This window comes from Bufo gargarizans, chromosome 2 (genome assembly GCF_014858855.1).
Source record: "Bufo gargarizans isolate SCDJY-AF-19 chromosome 2, ASM1485885v1, whole genome shotgun sequence".
NCBI classification, from domain to species: Eukaryota; Metazoa; Chordata; class Amphibia; order Anura; family Bufonidae; genus Bufo; species Bufo gargarizans.
This window is the reverse complement of record NC_058081.1, coordinates 681,406,934-681,429,227: the sequence shown is the minus strand read 5'-3', so window position 1 is coordinate 681,429,227 and position 22,294 is coordinate 681,406,934. Positions and strand designations below refer to the sequence as shown.

Genomic DNA, 22,294 nt, shown 5'->3' with positions numbered 1-22,294 from the left:
CTCTACGTAACAGATCCAAGTCTCACTGCTCTTACAGTATAGAGTCCATAGTCTCACTGCTCTTACAGTAAAGAGTCCATAGTCCTCACTGCTCTTACTGTAAAGAGTCCATAGTCGCACTGCTCTTACAGTATAAGAGTCCATAGTCTCACTGCTCTTACAGTATAGAGTCCATAGTCTCACTGCTCTTACAGTATAGAGTCCATAGTCTCACTGCTCTTACAGTATAGAGGTCCATAGTCTCACTGCTCTTACAGTATAGAGTCCATAGTCTCACTGCTCTTACAGTATAGAGTCCATAGTCTCACTGCTCTTACAGTAAAGAGTCCATAGTCTCACTGCTCTTACGTATAGAGTCCATAGTCTCACTGCTCTTACAGTAAAGAGTCCATAGTCTCACTGCTCTTACAGTATAGAGTCCATAGTCCTCACTGCTCTTACAGTATAGAGTCCATAGTCTCACTGCTCTTACAGTATAGAGTCCATAGTCTCACTGCTCTTACAGTAAAGAGTCCATAGTCTCACTGCTCTTACAGTAAGAGTCCATAGTCTCACTGCTCTTACAGTAAAGAGTCCATAGTCTCACTGCTCTTACAGTAAAGAGTCCATAGTCTCACTGCTCTTACAGTACAGAGTCCATAGTCTCACTGCTCTTACAGTATAGAGTCCATAGTCTCACTGCTCTTACAGTATAGAGTCCATAGTCTCACTGCTCTACAGTAATAGAGTCCATAGTCTCACTGCTCTACAGTAAAGAGCCTGTCTCACGATAAGAGTCTCATCACTGCTCTTACAGTAAAGAGTCCATAGTCTCACTGCTCTTACAGTAAAGAGTCCATAGTCTCACTGCTCTTACAGTAAAGAGTCCAGAGTCTCACCTGCCTCTTACAGTAAAGAGTCCAGAGTCTCACTGCTCTTACAGTAAAGAGTCCAGAGTCTCACTGCTCTACAGTAAAGAGTCCAGAGTCTCACTGCTCTTACAGTAAAGAGTCCATAGTCTCACTGCTCTTACAGTAATAAGAGTCCATAGTCTCACTGCTCTTACAGTAAAGAGTCCATAGTCCTCACTGCTCTTACAGTAAAGAGTCCATAGTCTCACTGCTCTTACAGTATAGAGTCCATAGTCTCACCTGCTCTTACAGTATAGAGTCCATAGTCTCACCGCTCTTACAGTATAGAGTCCCATAGTCTCACCGCTCTTACAGTATAGAGTCCATAGTCTCACCGCTCTTACAGTAAAGAGTCCATAGTCTCACTGCTCTTACAGTAAAGAGTCCATAGTCTCACTGCTCTTACCGTAAAGAGTCCATAGTGTCACTGCTCTTACAGTAAAGAGTCCATAGTGTCACTGCTCTTACAGTAAAGAGTCCATAGTGTCACTGCTCTTACAGTAAAGAGTCCATAGTGTCACTGCTCTTACAGTAAAGAGTCCATAGTGTCACTGCTCTTACAGTAAAGAGTCCATAGTCTCACTGCTCTTACAGTAAAGAGTCCATAGTCTCACTGCTCTTACAGTAAGAGTCCATAGTCTCACTGCTCTTACAGTATAGAGTCCATAGTCTCACTGCTCTTACAGTAAGAGTCCATAGTCTCACTGCTCTTACAGTAAAGAGTCCATAGTCTCACTGCTCTTACAGTATAGAGTCCATAGTCTCACTGCTCTTACCGTAAAGAGTCCATAGTCTCACTGCTCTTACAGTAGAGTCCATAGTCTCACTGCTCTTACAGTAGAGTCCATAGTCTCACTGCTCTTACAGTAGAGTCCATAGTCTCACTGCTCTTACTGTAAAGAGTCCATAGTGTCACTGCTCTTACCGTAAAGAGTCCATAGTGTCACTGCTCTTACAGTATAGAGTCCATAGTCTCACTGCTCTTACAGTATAGAGTCCATAGTCTCACTGCTCTTACTGTAAAGAGTCCATAGTCTCACTGCTCTTACAGTATATAGTCCATAGTCTCACTGCTCTTACAGTAAATAGTCCATAGTCTCACTGCTCTTACTGTATAGAGTCCATAGTCTCACTGCTCTTACAGTACAGAGTCCATAGTCTCACTGCTCTTACAGTACAGAGTCCATAGTCTCACTGCTCTTACAGTATAGAGTCCATAGTCTCACTGCTCTTACAGTACAGAGTCCATAGTCTCACTGCTCTTACAGTATAGAGTCCATAGTCTCACTGCTCTTACAGTAAAGAGTCCATAGTCTCACTGCTCTTACAGTATAGAGTCCATAGTCTCACTGCTCTTACAGTATAGAGTCCATAGTCTCACTGCTCTTACAGTATAGAGTCCATAGTCTCACCGCTCTTACAGTATAGAGTCCATAGTCTCACCGCTCTTACAGTAAAGAGTCCATAGTCTCACTGCTCTTACAGTAAAGAGTCCATAGTCTCACTGCTCTTACTGTAAAGAGTCCATAGTGTCACTGCTCTTACCGTAAAGAGTCCATAGTGTCACTGCTCTTACAGTAAAGAGTCCATAGTGTCACTGCTCTTACAGTAAAGAGTCCATAGTGTCACTGCTCTTACAGTAAAGAGTCCATAGTGTCACTGCTCTTACAGTAAAGAGTCCATAGTCTCACCGCTCTTACAGTATAGAGTCCATAGTCTCACCGCTCTTACAGTATAGAGTCCATAGTCTCACCGCTCTTACAGTATAGAGTCCATAGTCTCACTGCTCTTACAGTAAAGAGTCCATAGTCTCACTGCTCTTACAGTAAAGAGTCCATAGTCTCACTGCTCTTACAGTAAAGAGTCCTCTTCTATGTTTGTGTACAAACCTTCTTTCCTCCAGACGCAGAGGATGTCCCCTCGTCACAGTCCTGGGGATAAATAGATGATGGGAGTGATCTCTGTACTGTCCCCTGATATATTTATACATATTAATTAGAGCTCCCCTCAGTCGTCTTTTTTTCTAAAGTGAATAACCCTAATGTTGATAATCTTTCAGGGTACTGTAGTTGCCCCATTCCAGTTATTACTTTAGTTGCCCTCCTCTGGACCTTCTCCAGCTCTGCTATGTCTGCCTTGTTTACAGGAGCCCAGAACTGTACACAGTCCTCCATGTGTGGTCTGACTAGCGATTTGTAAAGTGGTAGGACTGTTCTTATCACGGGCATCTATGCCCCTTCTGATGCAACCCATTATCTTATTGGCCTTGGCAGCAGCTGCCTGACACTGGTTTTTACAGCTTAGTTTGCTGTCAACTAAAATTCCTAGATCCTTTTCCATGTCAGTGTTACCCAGTGTTTTACCATTTAGTATGTACGGGTGACTTGCATTACATTGTCAGTGTTAAACCTTATCTGCCACTTATCTGCCCAAGACTCCAATCTATCCAGATCCCTCTGTAGCAGTATACTGTCCTCTGTAGTATATATACAGTATACTGTCCTCTGTAGTATATATACAGTATACTGTCCTCTGTAGTATATATACAGTATACTGTCCTCTGTAGTATATATACAGTATACTGTCCTCTGTAGTATATATACATTATACTTCCCTCTGTAGTGTGTGTGTGTGTGTGTGTGTGTGTGTATATATATATATATATATACATTATACTTCCCTCTGTAGTATATATATATACAGTATACTGTCCTCTGTAGTATATATACAGTATACTGTCCTCTTCCGTGTTAATTACGTTACACAGTTTAGTTTAATCTGCAAAAATTGATATTTTACTGTGCAAGCCTTCTACAAGATCATTAATAAATATATTACAGAGAACAGGGCCCCAATACTGACCCCTGTGGTACCCCACTAGTGACCCCTCCAATACTGACCCCTGTGCTACCCCAGTAGTGACAGTGACCCCTGAGGTACCCCACTAGTGACAGTGACCCAATCTGAGTGTGTACCGGTAATAACCCCCCTCTGTTTTCTATCCCTCAGCCAGTTACTTACCCACTTACAGATGTTTTCTCCCAGTCCGAGCATTCTCATTTTATATACTAACCTTTTATGTGGTACAGTCAGATGCTTTGGAGAAGTCCAGATACACGACATCCATTGATTCGCCGCTGTCAAGTCTAGAACTTACCTCCTCAAAGAAACTGATTAAATTAGTCTGACATGACCGATCCCTCACAAAGCCATGCTGATATGGCGTTATTTGCTTATTTCCGTTAAGATGCTCTAACATAGCGTCTCTCAGAAAACCTTCAAACAGTTTACCCACAACAGATGTTACACTTACCGGCCTATAGTTTCCAGGCTCTGTTTTTGGACCTTTTCTGAATATTGGCACCACATTTGCCATGCGCCAATCCTGTGGGACATTCCCTGTCAGTATAGAGTCCGCAAATATCAGAAATAAGGGTCTGGCTATGACATTACTTAATTCCCTTAGGATACGGGGGTGTATGCCATCTGGTTCCAGCAATTTGTCTATCTTCATTTTTTTAAGATGCTGCTGTACTACTTCCTGGGTCAGACAGGACACTTTTAATGGGGAATTTACTTTTACATTCTGCATTTCATCTGACAGTTTATTTTCCTCAGTGAATACAGTGGAGAAAAAATATTTAACAGCTTTGCTTTCTCCTCGTCGCTCTCTGCAACTCCCCCTCATTACTCTGTAGAGGCCGACACCTTCAGATTTATACTTTTTACCATTTATATAATTGAAGAACATTTTAGGGTTAGTTTTACTCTCTTTGGCAATTAATCTCCCGGTCTCTAGTTTTGCTGCTATTTGTTTTTTACATATTCTATATTTTCCCTTTTATTCCCATAAGATATGTACCTCTCACAATTTGATTTTGGGATGCTTTTAAAAATATCCCATTTTGTGGCTGTATTTTTATTTTTGAGGACTTTGTCCCAGTTAGTTAGGCCTATAGGCCTAAATTTTTCCTTTTTGAAGTTTGGTATTTTTGTTAATCCCTGAAGAAACGCTCTTTTGAATGATAATTGGAAGGTTATTACTTTATGGTCACTATTTCCCAGGTGTCCCCCGACCTGCACGTCTGTTGTTCTGTAAGTTCTATTGGTTAAAGAGATTCTGTCACCAGGATTTACCCTACAGAGGTATTCATATGTGCCCATCAGTCTCCTTGTTTTGTATTAAATGATCCCACTCTTACTGCTCTGTGTGACTTTTATTCTTCCAAAAAGTGATTTTATAGATATGTGAATTACCTTGCTAAGGAGCCCAAGGGGTTGTCCCATGATCCGTTGTGCCCAGACACACCCATCGTTCCGGAGCCCAGCAACGCCTACCAGTTAATTTATTCACTGCACTTGCCCTGACGTCATTCCTTCCAAGCGACATAATCTTGCACAGGCGCAGTGTACACAGTAGTCTGCGCCCATGCGGACTACTGGCACAGGCTTCGTGGATCCAACTGCGCATGCGCCGGCTCCCTGCGCACGCGAGATAACAGCGATTGGAAGGAATAATGTCAGGGCAAGTGCAGTGAATAAATTAACTAGTAGGCGGTGCTGGGCACTGGAACGATGGGCGCAGCCGGCCTCCAACGGATCGTAGGACAACCTGCATTTTCCTTTTTTATTTTATTTTTTATCAGTAATGACAGGAAAATCACATTTCTTTTGCTCTCTCGACTGGTATCTACCTTTAGATATCCGACCTTGTCCTCTCTGTAGATCCTGCTCTGGATTGAGACTGTCTGTAGATTGCAGACACTCAGCATTCTGTTCAGTTACAGTTGGTATCTGTGTACTGGTGTAACTGGTTTCATCATATGATAGGTTTAGATATTCCATGTAATGTTCGTTGTTGTTGTTCCTCATAGAGCGTATCTCTGCTTCTGTTATGTGAATATGATACTTGAGTCTTCTTGGGCCGGGTTTTGTGTATCTTTATCTGCCGGCGTTTTCTCTACACTTCTTATATGTGATGGAGACATGTTCTGCTTCATGTACGTCCTAGCAATGTCCAGAAATGTTGTGGCCTCAAATAATGATGGTTTCTCTGATGCCGAGACTAATATAAAAGACTCTAAAAATGTGAATCGGATGTGAAGGTTTGGCATTTCCAATAACCGTATAAATCACAGAAATAATGCACCTAACGGATATGCCACTGACTATACTAGCTAGTCATACAAGCAGATATTAAAAGCTGATACTTTTGCCAATATATTTCTGTCAGGAACACATCGGAGCCCATCATGCACCGCGTCACGGTCTCTCAGCATGGCAAGGGTCCTACCACTACGCTAACTATGGTGTGAACACGGTCTGAAGGTGATGAAATCCAGCTCACAGCCAAGCTTCCACACAACCGCACAGCAGGACAACTAATGCAATGTGAATAACGCAAGACTGTAAGCCTCACCCATATCAGACCGTGTGATGGAGGCTACCAGGTGCAAAAGAATGTTTAAATGCCAGGTAAAGGCACATTCAATACATATAAAACAAAATCAGGAATATATTGGCAAAAGTCTCAGCTTTTAATATCGGCTTGTATGACTAGCTAGTATAGTCAGTGGCATACCCGTTTGGTGCATTTTTTTTTTTCTGTGATTTATATATTTATATATTTTCATCCTCACAATGCTCCGTTTTGTGTAGGATGCCTTTGTGGTGCATGTGGACCACGCCGACATCCTCCATTGTACACATTTTTTGCTGGGGATGGTCGTTTGCTGCGGTCCACATGCGGTGGGACTGCTCCCCCAATGAGAAACGCGCTACAGTGTTTGGGGTTTGAGCAGTTCCCCCATATTTGCCACTATATTTCTGTGATTTTGTTTTATATATATTGAATGTGCCTTTACCTGGCATTTAAACATTCTGTTGCACCTGGTAACCTCCATCACACGGTCTGATATGGGTGAGGCTTACAGTCTTGCTTTATTCACATTGCATTAGTTGTCCTGCTATGCGGTTGTGTGGAAGCTTGGCTGTGAGCTGGATTTCATCACCTTCAGACCGTGTTCACACCATAGTTAGCGCAGTGGTAGGACCCTTGCCATGCTGAGAGACCGTGACGTGGTGCATGATGGGCTCCGATGTGTTCCTGACAGGAATATATAAGTCTCAGCTTTTTATATCTGCTTGTATGACTAGCTAGTATAGTCAGTGGTATATCCGTTTGGTGCATTTTTTCTGTGATTTATATAATTATAGTTTCATCCTCACAATGCTCCGTTTTGTGTAGGATGCCTTTGTGGTGCATGTGGACCGCACCGGCATCCTCCATTGTACACATTTTTTGCTGGGGATAGTCGTTTGCTGCGGTCCACATGCGGTGGGACTGCTCCCCCAATGAGAAACGCGCTACAGTGTTTGGGGTTTGAGCAGTTCCCCCATATTTGCCACTATATTTCTGTGATTTTATTTCCAATAACCGCTTTGTATGTCCGCTCAAACAAGGACATAAATCCAAATGTGGATTCTTTCATGACAATTTTTTATTCTTTTAGAATTTCAAATGTGGGCATGCTGTTACTTCTAGTGCACCAAATCAGCTCTTTTAATGTCACTATAAAAAAGCCACTCATTTGACTCATTATCATTAACCTGCTTCAGTGCTTAACTCCTAGAGAAATTCACAGGAAGCCGGATCTTAAAAATTTGGTTTCTTTCTTCATAAGATAATTCAAGCCTGTCTGCATGGCTCTCAGAAATCTCAGAATTCCTGCACACAGGGAATTTCTTAGCAAAATCTTCATTGATTTGCTTCTGTACTTTTAATTGTAATCTGGCCTATTTAATGTGCAATGTCTTCTCTTGTATAGACCTTTCGTTGTCTGACACAGTAACCTTCAGCAGAGATCTGCAATGTCTTCTCTTGTATTGACCTTTCCTCATCTATACGGTTACGGTCACCTTCAGCAGAGATCTGCAATGTCTTCTCTTGTATTGACCTTTCCTCATCTATAAGGTTACGGTCACCTTCAGCAGAGATCTGCAATGTCTTCTCTTGTATTGACCTTTCCTCATCTATAAGGTTATGGTCACTTTCAGCAGAGATCTGCAATGTCTTCTCTTGTTTTGACCTTTCCTCATCTATAAGGTTACGGTCACCTTCAGCAGAGATCTGCAATGTCTTCTCTTGTATTGACCTTTCCTCATCTATAAGGTTATGGTCACTTTCAGCAGAGATCTGCAATGTCTTCTCTTGTATTGGCCTTTCCTCATCTATAAGGTTATGGTCACTTTCAGCAGAGATCTGCAATGTCTTCTCTTGTATTGACCTTTCCTCATCTATAAGGTTACGGTCACTTTCAGCAGAGATCTGCAATGTCTTCTCTTGTATTGGCCTTTCCTCATCTATAAGGTTATGGTCACTTTCAGCAGAGATCTGCAATGTCTTCTCTTGTTTTGACCTTTCCTCATCTATAAGGTTACGGTCACCTTCAGCAGAGATCTGCAATGTCTTCTCTTGTATTGACCTTTCCTCATCTATAAGGTTACGGTCACCTTCAGCAGAGATCTTCAATGTCTTCTCTTGTATTGACCTTTCCTCATCTATAAGGTTACGGTCACCTTCGGCAGAGATCTGCAATGTCTTCTCTTGTATTGACCTTTCCTCATCTATAAGGTTACGGTCACCTTCAGCAGAGATCTGCAATGTCTTCTCTTGTATTGACCTTTCCTCATCTATAAGGTTACGGTCACCTTCAGCAGAGATCTGCAATGTCTTCTCTTGTATTGACCTTTCCTCATCTATAAGGTTATGGTCACTTTCAGCAGAGATCTGCAATGTCTTCTCTTGTATTGACCTTTCCTCATCTATAAGGTTATGGTCACTTTCAGCAGAGATCTGCAATGTCTTCTCTTGTATTGACCTTTCCTCATCTATAAGGTTATGGTCACTTTCAGCAGAGATCTGCAATGTCTTCTCTTGTTTTGACCTTTCCTCATCTATAAGGTTACGGTCACCTTCAGCAGAGATCTGCAATGTCTTCTCTTGTATTGACCTTTCCTCATCTATAAGGTTACGGTCACCTTCAGCAGAGATCTGCAATGTCTTCTCTTGTATTGACCTTTCCTCAGCTATAAGGTTATGGTCACCTTCAGCAGAGATCCTACATATGTGTTTTATCTCATTCTGCTGAGTTTTCAGATCATCATTGTTTTCCTTTACCTTATTGTAGTTCCCGACCTCAGTAGATGCATCTTCACAAATCCCAGCATCTGTGGTTTGAACTGCACTGGCACAATAATGCATGTCTGACACTAATCTGTATATGACCCTGCGAGTAATTTTTTACCTGAGAAAGGGGAAATTTATATCCCCGAAACGCATTGTATTTATTGCTAATCGCCTAAACAATAAAAGAAGGTTTCCTATACATCGTGGTCACATTGGTGTTTGCACCACTCAGTAATACTTATCTGTAAAAGACCTTCACCATATGTACAATATTCCTTACCTTTTCCTTCTATTTACTGTCTGAAACACGCTTACAGTCTATCTTCTTATTCTCCCGTTGACATTCTGTATATAAACTAAACCATATCGTCTGCAGATCGAACTGTTCACTAGGCAAAAACGTAAATTGTAAGCTACTCTTATCAGCAATAGAATTTATTATTTCCATACTCACAACCTCAGTAGATTTCTGGATTCTGGGCTGGGCTTATGTCATCAGCACGTCTTGGTACATCTGGCACTTGTTGTCCTCCTTCAGAAGGATCTTCTTAGATTCTCCGACTTCTTAAAGCTGAGTTTGCTGTCCCCCTCTTCAAGCTTAAAAATGGCTATCATCTCCAAATATACTGTATGTATTGTTTGGAGTTAGGAACTTCAGGAGGACTCATCACCAGGATTCAGCAAGATTTGTATAAAAAATGTATAATATGATTTATTTTCAGTCGTCATAGATGTTGATTGCTTACAAGAATAATTTAGGAAAGTTCTTAGTCTGTTGTCCATGCATGAATATGAATGTCCTTAAAGTATCATTGCTGAAGGGCAGATACATCCTTCTCAGGCTCCTTGTGTGTCTTCCATCTTCTTCCAGACACAACCCCCAACAGAGTGTCTCTGTCAGTCATATATACCATCGATCTAGGCGTGTCTTACACATGTATGTGCTTCTACATTGTCATATGTGGAAACTTCAAATATAGGTCTTGATGTCCCCATACAGACCTTCCATTGTCCATATGCATTACAATAGATGGTCAGTGTGTAGTGTAATAGATACTTTATATTAAATACCAATTAATATTATATCACTTAATTATTTAATATTATTTAACAGTGAGTAAAAGGAGTCGTTCCAGAAATTGTACCGAAGAAGTAAGAACTTTGATCAAGAAGTTGATTGGAGATGGGAAAACATATAAAGAAGTGCAGAAAATAATTGGCTGCTCAGCTAAAATGATCTCCAATGCTTTAAAATGGCAACCAAAACCTGAAACACGTGGTAGGAAAAGAAATACTACCATCAGTGTAGATCATAGAATAGCAAAAATGGCAAAGAAACATCCAATGATCAGCTCCAGAGAAATCAAAGAAGATCTTCAGTTACCCGTGAGTACTGCAACAATCAGAAGACGCCTACGTGAAGCCAAACTATTTGGAAGTAGCATTGCTGAGAAAAAGACGTGTATTTGAAAGGTTACAGTTTGCCAAAAAACACATTGACCAGCCTAAAGAGAAGTGGTGGAATATTCTATGGACAGATGAGAGCAAGATTGTTCTTATTGGGTCTAAAGGCCGCAGACAGTTTGTGAGACGACCCATAAACACTAAATTCAAGCCGCAGGACACTGAAGACTTTAAAACATGGAGGTGCAAGCGTAAGGGTTTGGGGATGGTTCTCATACTCTGGAGTTGGGCCCATTTATCACATAGCAGGCACCATGGACCAGAGTGAATATATCAAAATGCTAGAAGAGGTCATGTAGTCTTCTGCTGAAGAAGAAATGCCCTTGAAATGGATGTTTCAGCAGGACAACTACAAACACACCAGCAAGCGGGCAACGTCCTGGTTCCAGACCAACAAGATTGATGTCATGAAGTGGCCAGCCCAAGCCCCAGACCTCAAGCCGATTGAGAATTTGTGGAGAGACATCAAAAATGCAGTTTTTTATGCCAAACCCAAGAATGCCGAAGAACTGTAGAATGTAGTCCAGTCAGCTTGGGCTGGAATATCTGTTGGCAGGTGTCAGATGGTAGTTGATGTTCAGTGAGTAACAGAAAAGCTAAATCTGGAAACAAATTTCAGTTTATAGTGGAAATATTCCAGATTGTAACTAAATATGAAAACACCGCTAATTTTTTAAACAGCCTATTCCTTTTTTCCATTTTCAGTTTCAAAATTGATATTTTGTTCATGTTTTAATTTGGAATTGAATGTGCTGTGTCCCCAGCGCCTCTGTGTGTATGGAAATAAATGCTCTTATGAGGAAGGAGCTTCTTCTCAGTTGTTTTGAACACACTGCTACCATTTTGCACATAACTGTATGTACCAGGTTAGAATAAATTTACGAAATACGGCCTCTAACGTGTGGGGCACACAAATAATATGTCTGAACAAAGACAATGTTAGGGGAGTAGTTGTGTTTTTGAAGAGGGTACTGAATAATGTTTAAGTTGGAGGTACCAGAACATTTGTGAAGATGATAATTTAAGTCTTCTCTGCAGAGAGCAAATAAGGATATACCCTCATGGGAAAGTAAGTGGTAGACCTTAGCCCTTTATTTGTCCGGAGTCTGAATGGCCCTGGGGACTTTGTTTGCAGAAAGCAAAGGGTTCTTCACCAGCAGCAATAAAGGTAATCTTATTATTGAATGGAACAAGCACTTGTTAATACACTGCGCTGGCGCTGCAAGTGAGACGATGCGCAGTGTAATCTAGAAGAGGAAGTAGCACATGTACGGAGTCTGGCATCTTTTTAGAAGCCTTACTTTGTCCTTGCCCACCAGTGAAGGCAGTGCAGTGCTAGATGCATTGCTAAGATATTAGTCATTATTTTCAGAAAGATGGGGAGGTTATTGACTTTGTCGAGAGGGTCCTTCTCTGGTTTGACAACCATAAAAATAGCTGTTAGGAGGAAAACCAGAGCTGCTGAGGCCCCTCCCCACATTGCATTGAAGCACTCAACTAGATAGGGACTAAGGATAAAGGAGAAATTCATTTAAGGCCAAAAAGCCATCCGTGTCTGGTTGTACAACTGTGTCTTGAGAGTTCAACTAGCCAGCTCCACATCATCCAGGGTAAGAGCACAATTAGTGATTCTGGTATCATGGGGAATACAATATCCCCTAAGTGAGATGAGATTTGTTCAGTAGGTAAGTTTTGAACTCAAACTATACTTTGGAGGTTAGATAACACCCTGGCCTGGACAAACTTGCAAAAGGAGCCCACAAGTGGAGTGGAATGAAGCTTCCTAGTGTGGTAGAGGGTTTACGGTTTAGAGTATAACACCGTTCATTTGACCAATGGAGTTTAAGCTCAGTGGTGTCCATAAGGCACAAATCAAGCTCCTTCTTCGCTTGAGAAAGGGCCTGATGAAACTTCGTAGGGGCCACGTGCTTTAATAGCCACTTCTAATTGGGAAACTTTCTGCACCAACTCCAGCTGTTCACACTTCCGACAAGCATCTGGCTAATATTGAATCATTATTGGACAAAGATGAATTTGGAAATTTGGACATAAGAGACACCTGACAGTGGTCTGACCAGAAGTAGAATGAATCGGGGAGGCAAGTGCACGTAGTCTTTTGTGATAGGGTTGACATCCCAACAGATCTTACTATGTTGTGGAAGTGGCGGAAGGGTGGAAGAGGTTGCAGAGGACTTGTCCAGGTTTAAATGCAAAACACAGTTAAAACCACTGCATAGAATTACCATGCCCACCTTTATCTCAACAAATGCAAGCAGCTCAAAAAGAAATCAGACCTGCTGGGCATTAGGTCCGTAGTAAGAAACTGTGGTCCCTGGGAGACTCTCAATTGAGCCTGTAAGAATCAAATAGCGGCCCCCCGGGTTAAAGCCCTGTATGTAATAGGATATTAGCGCCAGATCCGTTTGATATGATGATGGAATCTATTTTCTGAAAAGCACTGTATTGATGTAGTGAACCGCCCCGCAAGAAAAAAGGGAGAAATAAGAGATATAAAAAAATGCAGAGATGAAGAAAAAATATAAATACATGACCAACATTTTCTGAGGAAATGCAAAAGAAAATGGCTTCATGATTATAGTTTGCAGTGGCTAATAAGCCTAGGGGTGGGATTCCCCAAATCTCAAGAAAAGATGAATCTAACAGAAAAGAAGAGAAACCAGGAGAGGAAGAAAAAAGGGAATGGGCAAACAGTATCTGTTACTGGGAAGTTCCCCCTACATGGGGCAGCTTAAAGGGTAGCTGTCAGATTTGTACCTATGACATCGGCTGACCAATGTGCACTTGTCAGATGAAGGCATCTATGTTGGGCCCATGTTAATATGTGCCCGCATTGCTGAGAAAACTGAGGTTCTAATATATATGCAAATTGGTTTCTAGGAGCAATGGGAATGTTGCTGTTACACTTAGAGGCTTTTTTCTCTCTGCAACTGCCGCACCCTCTGCACTTTGATTGACAGTGCCAGGCAGTGTAAATGTGATCCGCCTGGCCCTGATTTCTCCTAAAGTCAATCAAAGTGCAGAGGGTGCGGCAGTTGCAGAGAGAGCAGAGTCTCTAGGTGTAACAGTAACTCCCCCATTGCTCCTAGAGGCTCATTTGCAAATAAAACATTTTTCTCAGCAATGTGGGCACATATGAACATGGGACTAACACAGGTGCCTTCAGCTGCCGAGCACACATGTAACAGGTCAGCCAGTGTCATAGAAACAAATCTGCTGACAGATGCCCTTTAAGAGTCAAGAACATGCACAGAGCAACTTAATCATGATGCCAGGGTGGTGCTGAAGGGAACAACGTGTTCAGAGTGCTGATCTGGTTGGCCGACATGGTTAGGCTTTTTTAAATGTTTGTGTTTTTTAATGATGATTTTTGGTTATGATTTACTGTATATAAAGTTATGATCGGGTCTAAATCAAAATCCTGAATGCAGTGTTTTTTGCAGTTTGTTTTTAGCCAAAGCCAGGAGTTTTTAGCCAAAGCCAGGCTTATATCACTCCTTCCTGCTGGATCCACTTCTGGCCTAATAGGAATGTTATACATTTCTATACTTTATGAGTTATGGGTTGGGAAAAAAATATGGAATCGCACATGTAGTGTCTGGTATGGTTTTTGTTTAGCCAAAGCGAAGTGTGGATTCATAGTGAATATCTACGTGAATAGTGCCACAGTGTCCAGGTATGGATTCATAGTCCAATTTTTATCTTTACAGAAAATTCCTGCAAGAATTCTGTTGGACAGTTGATGTCACTGAATTATAAAGCAGAAGATAAGGATAGCATACCGTGCTCTTCAGGACAAAACCTCATCATTACCCTTAATGTACATCCAGGACTTCACAGTACTGATCGTTCATATAATTCCACTAATCATCAGGAACCTTCTCCTGGCCAATCACAGATTGTTACCACAAGTACAGGTCATAAGGGAAGTAAAAGGTTTCAGTGTGGTAAACAGCTTACAAAAAGCTCAGCTCTTTCTACACACAGAAGAATTCACACAGTGGAGAAGCCATACCCCTGTTCAGAATGTGGGAAATGCTTTACAGAAAAATACAGTCTTGTTACACATAAGAGACGTCACACAGGAGAAAAACCATATTCATGTTCAGAATGTGGGAAATGTTTTACAGATAAGTCAAGCCTTATTATACATGAGAGACGTCACACAGGAGAGAAGCCATATTCATGTTCAGAATGTGGGAAATGTCTTACAGATAAATCAAGTCTTGTTAGACATGAGAGAAGTCACACAGGAGAGAAACCGTATTCATGTTTAGAATGTGGAAAATGCTTTACACAAAAATCTGATCTTGTTACACATGAGAGAATTCACACGGGAGAAAAACCGTATTTATGTTCAGAATGTGGGAAATGTTTTATACAAAAATCAGATCTGATTAGACATAAAAGAACTCACACAGGAGAGAAACCATATTCATGTCTAGAATGTGGGAAATGTTTTATTTCTAAAGCACATCTCAGGAATCATCAGAAAAGTCACACAGGAGAGAATCTGTATTCATGTCCAGAATGTGGGAAACATTTTACACATAAATCATTTCTTGTTATACATGAGCGACACCACACAGGAGAGAAACCATATTCATGTTCAGAGTGTGGGGAATGTTTTACACAGAAATCAAATCTTGTTAGACATGAGAGACATCACAAAGGAGAGAACATGTATTCATGTTCAGAATGTGGGAAATGTTTTACACGGAAATCAAATCTTGTTACACATGAGAGAAGTCACACAGGAGAGAAGCCATATTCATGTTCACAATGTGGAAAAAGTTTTATTACTAAAGCACAACTTAGAAAACATCAGAGAAGTCACACAGGAGATAAACAGTTTTCATGTTCAGAATGTGGGAAGTGCTTTACACAAAAATCGGATCTTGGTAGACATCAGGTAATTCACACAGTAGAGAAACCATTTTCACATATTTTAACATATTAGGTTGTCCATGGACCTTAAACAGCCAATAAGAAGGTTTATTTTTTGGGGTGGAATTAGCCTGGATCTCTGAGATGACCAAATTATACATGGAGGAAAAGTATTGTGGATATAAGGAAGAGAAGAAGAGCCTTGGTTACCCCCAGAGCAGTGAAGATAAATTGTTCTCATTAACCTTGCTTCTTATCACTGTATTCACACCTCCATCCACACTGCGGGAGACTCCAGAGTCACATGGGGGGAAGTAACGATGCTCCATGTAATTGTTTTATAACGTATGTGGACATATAATTTCATCTTAACTCGAACAGTATTTAAAAATAAAATAAAATCTGATGTTCGCACAACAGCTTTACCATTGTTACTAACAAAGAAATTGTAGAAAAAAATTCTGCAGCACTCCCAGAATGTTCAATAGTAGTGTCCTTCATTCACCTATACGATGTTTCAGTCCTCTTACTCGTACTGATTAAGAAAAGTCCCAGTAAAAAAGACTTTGAGTCGCCCACTCATTTAAGCTGTAATTGAATAACGACTAAACTTCATTTATTTATCCTTATTTTTAATCCTCTATATATTATGTTTTCTTTCAGTTTTTAATACAGGACAAGTAAAAAATGATATTGACATTTGCCTATAGCAGATGAACAGTCTCTCCGAGATATTAAATTGAAGCTGTGTGAAGTGCCATATAGACATGCAAATTTCTTGAAACAGGTTTTGGTTCCAATTTTCGGGTATGAGTAAATTCAGCCCAAATTGAAAGTGCTTGGATTGCGGTGAAAAGTTGTGTATTACACTTTGTGGCCTTCTAGGTCCCATATTTTTCTGTCGCTTTCTTATTTTTCTAGAATTTTTTTTTCTCTTCCTCCCATTTCAAGCTTTGTAACATGGAGACAGAATTAGTACTCTCAGAGTGACATATATGACTATGGGTAAACGCATGGTTGACAGTGTTAACAAACAGCCTATTCAATAACACACTGCACTTTCAGATTTGTTATGCTTTTTAAAATAAAAAATCGGGGCAGATGCCTGCCAGTGTTTATACACACAGTGGTACCACATTAGGCAGTGGCTTAATTAAAAAACTAAATTCTTTAACCGGACATACGCCTTCCTGGGTCTATACACACATCATAGTATTGCAATAGGAGAGGCTTGTTCTGAACAAGAGAGAAAGCGGCAGTAGAGTATGGAACATAGCAGTCAAGGGATGTGCAATAGGTAGGGGTAGTAGCAGTGGCAGCATAGTATGGAACCTTAAATCAAGGTAAGAGATGGTCGGCTGTGTAAGGGTAGTAGTAGTGTCAGTAGTAACCACAGTAGCAACAGTACAGTATGGAAAGTGATGGTGCAAAAGATGTTCAGTTGTGTAGGGGTGGTAGTGGCAGTAGGGAGAGGATCAGATGGAACATGATTGACAGACAGACAGCACCAGTGGCTTAATTAGACTGTTGATAAATTGCCACTGTCAGCAATGGCAGGCCTATTGATTGGCATCAACCAGAGGTGTGTGGACTTCATCACAGATCCATACTTAATGGATTTTCACAAAATAAATATTTTGTACACTTTGATGTAATGATTCCTCTGAATAAACTCTGACAAATACACAAGAGTCTGCACAAGACAGTAAACCGATAGCAAACTTGGGCGAGTTCCAGCCACTGTTTCAGTCTGCCTTCCTAGAAGTCCATGTGGTCAGGGTAAAGGGTATATGCTGGAGAAATGGCACATATGAGTTATGACCGAACCTGCTTGTCCTAGCAATGCGTATCTGTTTGCAGAGGTGCTGCAGTAAAAGAAAAGGTTGTTCCATCATGTTCACCAAACTGAATTGGCTGCTGCTGGTGCTGCTACGGTCTCTGCTACTTATAGCAGTATGGATGGCAGGACGTCTGTGACTCAGTGGTGGAATAGAGGGGCCTGCTGGTTAGACATGCATGCAGCAGGCATCTACTGAGTGAAAGCTGCTGCAAGCTGTGTACAGAACGTAACCTTGTAATGTAACAATTTTGCCTTCCTTCAGGAAAATATTCCCCGTTTTGCCTTGATAGTGAGTGTGTAAAAGCATGGGTGTCTTGTAGACATCACTTTGCTGGATGATGATGATACTCTTGTCAACACGTAAGTAACCAAGCATGGAGCTTGCCATGCTTACCAGCGTGCCTAAGGACCTAGTTATTTCAGGCGCCTCCCACTGCAACGATTGGTCATGGCCAGTGTTGTCGTCAGCAGCAGCACATCTGTCATAACGAGTGTAAACCTTATCCCTTAGCTGTGCCTCCTCCAGTCTTAGCTCCTTATCATACTCCGCTTGCTCCTCTGTGCAGCTTTTTCCTCCTCTCTGCAATGTCCATGTGGGTCCCCAACATCTACAGTGCAGTGAGCAAGATTTGGAAGGTGTTCTTTTTCGACAATCTCTTGTTGCATCTGCATGAGCAATTGCTCTAATATAAGTATAGGTGATTACATTGTTGCTCACAAATCTGGTGGTCTAGTCGAAGGGCCTGAGTACACGACACACATCCCTGATGAACTGCTACTGCAAGAGCTCGGCATAAAAAACAAGCATATCCTGTAAAATGAAGTGAATGTGCATGTGCACGTTGCCATGGCTAAAACTATAAAAGTAAAAGCAAACACAATGTGCCAACACTCTGCAAAGAGAATATAGAAAGTATGGACTAATACTATATTCACTATATAAAATAAAATCACTATATAAAATGAATATGAATATTTTGATTAAAATTATTTGTGCCCATTCACCACGGCAAGGTGACCTCAGTCTGGAAGGGAACCTACTCTATGAGACCACTCTCTGTGCGAACTGGCCTCTTAATTCAAGGTAAGCAGGTTCCACATATATATTGCATCTCTCTGTACCAGCAGGTATGAAGTGAATTCAATGAGATCAGGTTACATTTATATACACTGCACTGGTGAAGTGTGACGTCGAATCTTTACATACTTCGATGCGACACAAGGATGGTTCGGAAGCAGTACAACATTTTATCTCAGCCTCCAAATGGAACGGTGAGTTTGGAGAATTGATTGTGGAACTAATACGATTTGCATTGTACCACAATTTCTTTGTCTTTAAGGAGTCCTTCTACCTGAAGCTGAAAGGCAGCACAATGGGGGCATCTTGTGCACCCTCATATGGTAATCTGTTCTTGGGGCTGTGGGAGAGGAGAATTTTCCTTACTGAACCGGTAAACTTGATTGAACAAGTCCAAATTTGGAATCGTTATATTGACGATATTTTTATTGTCTGGCAGGGGACCACTGAGGACCTCAAGATTTTTGTGGACACACTTAACAACAATGATTTGAACATCAGATTAACTTTTAAAACGGGCAGGACAAGTATGGACTTTCTGGATCTTCGCTTAGATGTGGATAATGAAGGATTCATTCAGACCAATCTTTTTTGTAAAGATACTTCAGTTAATAGTTTATTACAGGCTGCCTCGTGTCATCCACGAAAATTAATTTCTAGTATCCCTGTGGGACAATTCCTTCGGGTTCAAAGGATCTGCTCAAGAGAAGAAGATTTTCAAATACAAGTTAAAGAACTGAGCAATCGCTTTAGAAATAGAGGATATAGCAAGCAATTCATCAAACAGGGGTTATATCGGGCAGCCAAATCTAATCGCAACCAATTAATATATGGCCCCAAAAAAAACAAAAAGATTGAGGAACAGGATAAGGGTTCATTACTACTTTCAATCATGGACAGAGTGATGTTAGAAAAGCTCTTACGAAATATTCAAATATTTTATGTACTGACAATGTACTCCATCGATACTTACCGAAGACACCGGCAATTACATTCAGGAAACAGAAGAATCTAAAGGATTTATTGACAAAGAGCCATTATGTCAGTATGAGACCAAGTCGAGCCTTTGGTTCCAAAGGCCCCCGATGGGGGGGTGTCACCCTATGGGAATTGTGTCGCTTGCCCAAATTTACAGCGAACTATGATCTTCACGAATAGCAATGGGAACAAAAGATTTACGATCACACACTCGATTACTTGCAACACGAGTGGGGTAATCTATGTAGCGAGTTGCCCATGTAACCTGCTATATGTGGGTTTGACATCAAGGGAGAGAAAAAGGAGAGTGAGAGAACATGTTCTTGGGATACAGGCGGCAAAAGGAGGAACAAGATATTTCCAGTCTGAAGACGATCCCCTGACACTTCAAAGAACATCATAATGGATGGATCTCTATTACAGGTGAGAGGGATAGATAGGGTCTTGGTGAATATTTGGGGGGGTGATTAGAAGCGTCTGTTCGCGCAAAAATAAATGTGTTGGATTTCTACGCTGAACACCATGGCCCCGGAAGGACTCCAATGAGAGCCTGAGCTTTGTACCGTTTTTGTAGGGTGGCATTTGGGGTGTCCTTTGCTTTGGGCCAAGTCTACGGAAAATGATGGGACCATAGGGTCCCCAATTTATTTGGGTTTTAATTTATTCCTAATTGTTTGTTGTATTTAATCATGCATGATAAAGTAATGTGTTTCTTTTTTTCTTCCCTTTTTTCTTGTTTGTTCCTTTATACCTGGTCTCCTATCTCTTATCTCTCTATAGGATCATGTCCATAGTGTGAAGAGGATGGAATTCGGACAGTGGACCTTATATGGATCTGAGGACTTCCTTTCCCTCCTTTTTCTTCCTTTCGTTTGGCAATAAGGTCAAATGGTTATAATGATCATATAGTGATATCCCCATACGCTGATAAGGGTTATAATAATTCCTCTTTTTCTTCTATTTTTCCTATAGACAAACTTATTTCTTCACTTAATTTGTGTACGGTTTTATCTACTCTTTGGCTGTCACTAATATATTGGTATAATGTATAAGGTATGAATTGGTTTTACTAGATAATTATGAATTGGTGGTATAGATTAGTTATGATATTACATATATATGATATGATTTTTTTAATATATCTCCTATATTTTACATATTTTTTAGTATTTTTCACATTATAATATTTACATATGGATATTAATATTTATTGTTGCTGTTATTTATAATTGAGTATATTTTTTTAACACTTGGTGCCATTAGGGTTTTGTATAAATTTGTGGTGAGTTTATTGAGTAGTTACACTGTGCTCACTGTCACTTCTCACGTGTGTCTTTTACCTCACATGCATGTTTTTTTTACACACTTTTATTTTTATTTTATTTACATGATAATGCTCTATATTGTTCGATTGGGGATAGAATGAGAGCTGTGTTCCATAGAGAAAAATTTGGGGGGATATTTGGGTATGATCTCCATGCATAAATTTTCCATCTAGATACGGATCTGACTATGTTAGGTAGGAGAGAATAAGTATGCCTATAGCTTTTTATGGCAATAGGTCTGCGGGCAGGCAGTGCAGACGGCATGTGCGTTCCAGGTTGGAGCGCAGTACGCCACTGCCGGGCCTCACTTCCGGTTTAGCACCCGATGCGAACAGGACGTGCGTTTTAGGCTGGAGCGCAGGACGTCATTTCCGGTCCGCACTTCCAGTCAACCATGCGATGCGGCGGCGGCGGCAAATGCCATGGATCAATTTAGTGAGGTTAGTGAGACCAGGTGTTTTAGATTACTGGGTGTAGAGAGGTGTATATATATATGGGGCCCATCTGGATTCGATCGTTCACCCCCTGATGAAGCTGTGAGCGAAACGCGCGTTGGGCCGCAGGACTCGTGGAGGGTATGGCATGATGATATGGTCTTACTAATGGTTATATGGCTGCTACAGGACTGATTATCTATGGAATGTTTGGCCACTAATATGGCTTTCTAACTATTCTACAATGTGTGTTGCTCCTTGGAGCATGTTATTGATAAATTATGACAGGGTTTCCTAATTAAGATACTGCCAGCTCCATGTGCCTGCTTGGGCGTTTTTCTGTCCCATGTTTTTTCTAACCACCTGTATATCTATCTAGATTTTGATATGTGAATGTTTTTATCTAATCATGTGATAATAAAGATTGGTCATTTATAAACTTTCTGGTTGTTGCTATTTTTGGTTTTCAAAGAAACCCTGTGGAAGGGATCAGTTAGTTCGAGTGCAAGACTAAAATTTAAACAACCACAAAAGATTTTGATCAAAATATATTTGCTAAGTGCCTCATATTCAGAATATATAAGAAATATAGTATTAGTCTGTTTTAACGTGAACTCAACAATTTGAGAATACATAGGCTTAAACAGGCTAAGTGAATAAATATATTCACTATAAGTGATAAAAAAGATAAAACAGAAAAATCACATGCAGAGTAGTAAAAAGTAAATAACTACTGGCCTGCAACTCAATGGGGGGGGGGGGGGGGGCCACTCCTGTCGCCATGTTGTAGCACATGGCTGACACCTCATGTTAATAAAACAGAGAGAGATAGTGACCTACAACATCTTACCTGGATGATGTTCTCGCATGTCTGACATAATCACTCAAGGATAGTTCAAAATAACACATGATGTGGTAGATCTTGTGCATTATGTAATCAATGAATGCTTTATCATCCAATGTATAGTCCAGTATATGCTGGGTAGAATTGCAGTGAGCTAGAATGTTGCTGCTCAAGCGGTGGAATGGCAGACCATTCTGTCTCTGCAAGTCCAGGAGAGTATTCTTAGTCACATAACAATGTCTGAAATGCGCAGACATTGTCCAAGATGTGGACGACACCTTCTGCAAGCCACAATAGGTTCTATAAAAAAAAAAAGTGTTGCACCACTAAATTTATTGCGCGCTGTGC

General features: G+C 40.8%; 1 protein-coding gene across 1 annotated transcript in view; it reads left to right on the top strand.

The window, feature by feature from the left end:
* The window catches only part of LOC122928955 (zinc finger protein OZF-like), a 35,148-nt gene extending 18,678 nt beyond the window's left edge, over positions 1-16,470 (top strand). The window contains exon 4 of the mRNA XM_044282307.1: positions 14,271-16,470. Coding sequence (XP_044138242.1) covers positions 14,271-15,520 — 1,250 coding nt within the window. The 3' untranslated portion in view covers positions 15,521-16,470. The remainder of the gene's footprint in view (positions 1-14,270) is intronic.
* Positions 16,471-22,294: the final 5,824 nt, after the last annotated feature.